This window comes from Nematolebias whitei, chromosome 8 (genome assembly GCF_014905685.2).
Source record: "Nematolebias whitei isolate Nwh7 chromosome 8, NemWhi1, whole genome shotgun sequence".
Lineage (NCBI taxonomy): Eukaryota > Metazoa > Chordata > Actinopteri > Cyprinodontiformes > Rivulidae > Nematolebias > Nematolebias whitei.
The window spans coordinates 2,594,572-2,600,272 of NC_056505.1; the positions used below are offsets into that span (position 1 = coordinate 2,594,572).

General features: G+C 47.1%; 1 protein-coding gene across 3 annotated transcripts in view; it reads left to right on the forward strand.

Moving 5' to 3' along the window:
- The window catches only part of LOC119413107 (far upstream element-binding protein 3), a gene marked incomplete at its 3' end in the record, with an annotated part of 25,955 nt that extends 20,731 nt beyond the window's left edge, over positions 1-5,224 (forward strand). For all 3 annotated transcript variants that reach the window (XM_037680118.1, XM_037680119.1, XM_037680120.1), the window contains 5 exon segments: positions 2,222-2,322; positions 2,436-2,574; positions 3,739-3,899; positions 3,998-4,068; positions 5,139-5,224. In XM_037680118.1, coding sequence (XP_037536046.1) covers positions 2,222-2,322; positions 2,436-2,574; positions 3,739-3,899; positions 3,998-4,068; positions 5,139-5,224 — 558 coding nt within the window.
- Between the last annotated feature and the right edge of the window lie 477 nt (positions 5,225-5,701).

Here is a 5,701-nt window from a genome sequence, read left to right on the forward strand (position 1 = left end):
AAGAATAGCTAAAACCAGCCAAGAATGAGCTAAAACCAGCCAAGAATAGCTAAAACCAGCCAAGAATGAGCTAAAACCAGCCAAGAATGAACTAAAACCAGCCAAGAATAGCTAAAACCAGCCAAGAATAGCTAAAACCAGCCAAGAATGAACTAAAACCAGCCAAGAATAGCTAAAACCAGCCAAGAATGAACTAAAACCAGCCAAGAATGAACTAAAACAAGCCGAGCGCGAGGTAAAACGATGGCAAGCTAAACTGAGCAAGAGCTAAAACCAGCAGAGTCAGAGAGTCAGTTTCTTTATTGTCATTCGCACCTCATGTGGTACATGTGGTGGAGCGAAATTATGTCCACAGGGTCCCAGTTACATCCAACAATAAAATGTATAAGAAAAACAGTAATAACATCTAAGATATGAACTAAGAAAAACATCAACTAAATATACACTAAGCACTCATAACATAAAACATTGAACATCAGCACAAACATGAACATGAGTCTGTGAGCAGATGTGCACGCATGAACACATCAACATTGAAACAGATCAGCAGCAACATGAAACAGATCAGCAGCAGCATGAAACAGATCAGCAGCAGCATGAAACAGATCAGCAGCAACATGAAACAGATCAGCAGCAACATGAAAAGCATAGCACGAGTTCACAACAGTTATGGACAAAATAAAACAACAAAACAAGCTAAGTGTTCCGACCAGTAGCTGCGGTCTCAAGTTGGCAGGCTGTAGTAATCCAGCAGCTAGAAGCTAAACTGATAGCAGAGTGGGTGCTGTCATTCTGTCGTCGTCTTATGCTCCAGATGTTTTCTACAGATGTTTTTTAATCATCGATGAAGCTGAATTAAATATAATTTGATTAGTTTGTTTCTTTTCATTAATATTTTTATTATCGGGGACTTTCATTGTGATGCACAGGAGAGCAAAGCATGGCCCAACAAGCCTTCCTTTATTTTATTTATTCTGTCTCCGTTAATGTGGCCCGAACCGCAACGTGGACCCCCACAAAAGTTACATCAAAACGACCGGCCCGGCTCCGAGAAAGGTGCTATTACTTTTATTGGCAATCTGAGTTACCATGGCGACCTATTTTGCTAACAAAGATGCCAAATATCTCATAGGAAATGAATGGAAGAAAATTTTTCACAGAAACTGAGTAACATTTGGAGCCATTTTGATTCAACATGCAATGCAGCTAATTAACCTGATCAGATCAACGAAGCACTCATGTTTTGTAACAAAGCCGCCATATTTCCCTATAGGAAATAAATAAAACACTCCTCACACCAACTACTGCTGTCAAGTCACCTTCATTTAAGAAACGTTTCTAAAATACGACCTTTGGTCTCCACAGTTGACCTTGAGAAAATTACTCACGCTTTTGTGTCATCACGTCTGGACGACTGTAATGTCCTCCTTACCTGCCTGGACATGTCTTCTGTCTCACGTCTACAAGTGATGCAGAACGCAGCTGCCGGACTTCTCACCAATCCAGATCCAGTCACATCACTCCGGTTCTATACTCACTGCACTGGTTCCCAGTGGAGTCTAGAATCAGTTTGAAGGTTCTGGTGCTGACGTTCAGAGCTTCAAATGGCTCCTGTGCATCTTTGTCAGCTTCTAACCAAACACTGTGCTGCTCGTGGCCTTGGCTCCCACACTCAGAACCTCTTGGTTGTTCCACGTACGCGGCTGAAATCTAAAGGGGACAGGACGTTTCAGTCTGTGGCCCCCAGGCTGTGGACCAGTTTGACCTGCAGCTTCAGACTCTGGAGCTTTTTAAAAAGCTTTTATGTCACAATTTTAATGTGCTTCTTATTCTCGTTTTATTCTTTGTCTGTTTGAACGTTGATTTTATTGGACAGCACTTTGTGATTTGATGTCTGATGAGCTCTTTATAAATGAACTTTACTTACTTGCCTGAAGGAAACAGAAACTCGATGCTGGATTCGTTTCATCAGATCAACGTCTAGAACTGATTAACGTTTGGGGCCAGTTTGATTCAAGATGGCTGCCACAGCTGCCGCAGCTGCCTGGCAGACCCCGTCACTTTCTCCAGGAACGTTCTAGTTTTGGTTAATGTTTATAAACTTGCCCTTTTGTTTGTTTAATTGGTGCAGATAAATCCAGTTTAAGTGTTTACATCAGTTAAATTCAGACTCAAACTGGTTTGGTCTGTTTTTTTTTTTTTCTTTTGACTCCGCCTTCAGATGACGGCATCAGTCCAGAGCGTGTTGCCATGGTGATGGGTCAGCCGGAGCGCTGTCAGCACGCCGTCCACCTCATCAACGAGCTCATCCAGACCGCCCAGGTACCGCCGCTGCGCTCACACCCCTCAACCTCTACGATGTGGTCGGACTCGCCGAGCCGCTCTCACCCTGGACCCGTTTGTCTCACCCCCGACCCGTTCGTGTGTTCTGACAGGAGCGGGACGGGTTCAGCTCCGGCCTGCGCAGCAGTCGGGTCAGAGGTCGCGGCGATTGGGCGATGGGCTCTCCCAGTCCTCTACAGGAAGTGACCTACACCATTCCTGCTGACAAATGTGGCCTGGTCATCGGCAAAGGTAGGAGAACCGGTCCGCTTCAGTCGGACCTCTTCAGACCTGTTGGAGCCCAGTTCAGAACTTCTGATCCGATCCTCGCGCCTTGTTGTCCTTCCAAGCAGACGGACTTTCTTGTAACCTTTAAGTGGTTTTGATCAGTAAGTTCTTCAGAACTTCTGGTGGTTTTTCTGATCTGATCTTGTGAAGGACGTAACAAACGTTCTCTGCAGACTGTAGGACTCGTCCAAATGTTGGCGCTGGTTCTGCGCCGGGTTTCAGTACCAGAGTCCGTGTTTCTGGTTCTGGTTTGAAGAGAGTGCCTGTGAGAGGTTCATGTTTGGGTCGGAGCTCGTCAGAAACCGGTTCAATCAGAACCTGCTTCTCTGACCGAGTCAAGCTTGAGGTTCCTTCTTCTGTCAGATAAAACCCTGCGTTTATGGACCTTGTGGTTCTGTTCCGGTCCAGAACACTGAGGTGGTGCCAACATGTCTCTGAGAACCGTTGAACCCAGCGGGTCCGAAACGGCTTCAACCGCTTTACAAAATAAATAAGAATAAAAGGAACGACGAGTGACTCAAAAGGATGAGAGCAAAGCCATTAACCATTCAGCGCACTGTGTGCATGTGTGTGCATGTGTGTGTGCATGTGCGTGTGCATGTGTGTCTCGAGGTCGAGAGGGTCGAGCAGCAGCTTCCAAAGTAAAAGCCTCACAACAACAGAAATGTCAAGTAGTCTGTGTTTAGACACCATATGTTGTGTTTGAGTGCAGCTCTGCCCAACGGCTGCGGTTTGTACGTGCACACGCACACACGTGCACGCGCACAGTGTTTCCGCAGTTGAAATGAGTTTAAGCTGCACTTCCATCCAAATGCTCTGCAGGTTGTGAGCATTTGTTTTGAAAGGATGGTAAAATGTGATAAAAGCTGTAAAACGTGAACAGAATTGGATTTAAAAACGTTTCCTTTTAAAGGCCGGGTGGCGGGGTCACAAATACCCCCCCATCAAGACAATAAACACCATAAATAAACATAATCGATTAAAATGATTAATGTTAACGTAAATGATAACATCTGATTAACACTTTGAGATCTGATGGAATTAATTAGATATTTTGCTAACAGTGTTTGTCTAAAGCAGCCATTTGTTCTGAACCGATTGTTTTGATGAATCTGCTGCCGGCTTCAGGAGGAGAAACCATCAAGAGTATTAACCAGCAGTCTGGAGCTCATGTGGAGCTGCAGAGGAACCCGCCGCCTTCCACCGACCCCAACACCCGGGTCTTCACCATCAGAGGCACCGCTCAGCAGATGGAAGTGGCCCGCCAGCTCATAGACGACAAGATCGGGGTACGCAAAACAAGCGCACCTCCCCGCTCACATCACCAGGTGTGACGTTTACCTGAGCACAGAACGTAAACCGTGTTGCTCCTCTTCACCTCCTGCAGGGTTCAGGGATCATCAGTAACGGAGGGTTTGGCTTCAGTCCCTTCACCCAGACCGCCGCGGCGCACCAGAAGTAAGAAACTAAATCACAAGTCGTGGCTCGTTGCTCCCAGTTTAGCCTCTGCTGTTGTCCTGAAGCCGTGCTTCGTGAAACCTCTGCTTCACTTCCTGCATGGAGGAGTCTGACAGGCACGTTTTGAATTAAAAGCTTGTTACAACGTTTAGAAGATTAAATAAAAAGTGAAGCACGAGTTGAAACGCTGAACGGAGTCCGCCCGAATCTCGTTAAACGACTGAACGTCCGGCGTCCCATCAGACCTGCAGCCATCGGGTGTCTCCTCAGGAACAAACATCCGCTGAAGTTACTTCAAGTTTGGGAACAAATGCCGGTACATGAAACTGATATGAGGGTTGCTGATTTCTCTCCTCACCATCAGATGGATGAAACTGTTCGGACCCGTCTGACGTCGTGGAGAACGGTTGTTTTTATTTTCCAAACGAACGGACACGATTTTCAGGAAAATAACTTGAAAATTAACCTCCAAGTTTTAAATTAAAGGATTGAATACAGCGTTTCCCCTAGATAACTTGCCATGGCGGGGCGCTCATCTCGTCCGTGATTTTTGTCGGGGGGGCGCTGGAACAGAGACTCGTCCTAAGCTGCGCTGTTTAAACCAACAGTTTTGCCGCGTGCTGACGGTTTTAGAGCAGAGTGTGTGAGAGGAGAGACGCACATCTGAGCCGTGCTCCGTCTGAACAGACCGTTTTCGAGAGGCGGGGGTGCGTTCAGCGTGAAGGAAGAGCCTGCCTTTAGCTTTTTAGCTAGTGCACCTGCATTGTGAGCCGCTAGTTTACGTCAGTGCCGACAGGTGGTTGGGGGTGGGGTTCGGTAGACGGGGTGCTCGGTTCTGTTGACAGGGCGGGGCGCCCCGCTTGTATAATGGTAGGGGAAACACTGGAATATTACCTGCTGCCCTTCATGCCACAGTTTTAAGGTCATGCTATCTTGTGCCATATTTCAAAATGTTGGACGATCTGATGGTGCTCAGAGCACGTGTTGGGGTTGACTGGCAGCTACTACCACACCAGGTTTTAGCTCGGTGTCTGTCAAATCGAGTTTTAGCTATTTTTGTGTATCTGCAGCTGTGGCAGTGGACAGGCATTTGTCACCGGAGTTTGGGGAAACACCTACCAGACGAGCTGGCAGAACCCGGGACAACAAGACCCAGGTGAGAGAGCACACCTGCTGTAACACAGCGCACCCCCCCCCACACACACACACACACACACACACACACACACCATGAAAAGCTCAGTCCTCAGTGTCGTGTCGTACTCACATGTTCTGCAGATAGTTTAGAAGGGCTTTTGACCAAACAAGTTGCAGTAAAGAAATAAAAAAAAATAAGAATTAAAGGGCTCTTGGCTCCAGCCCTTTCTGCTTCCTCAGCCGTTAGCTCCGCCTCTTTCTGCTTCCTTGGTCATTAGCTCCACCTCTTTCTGGTTCCTTGGCCGTTGGCTCCTCCTGTTTCTGCTTCCTCTATTGTTAGCGACACCTTTTTCTGCTTCCTTGGCTGTTAGCAGCTCATCTTTCTGCTTCCTTGGCCGTTAGCTCCTCCTCTTTCTGGTTCCTTGGCCGTTAGCTCCGGCTCTTTCTGATTCCTTGGCCGTTAGCTCCTCCTCTTTCTGGTTCCTTGGCCGTTAGC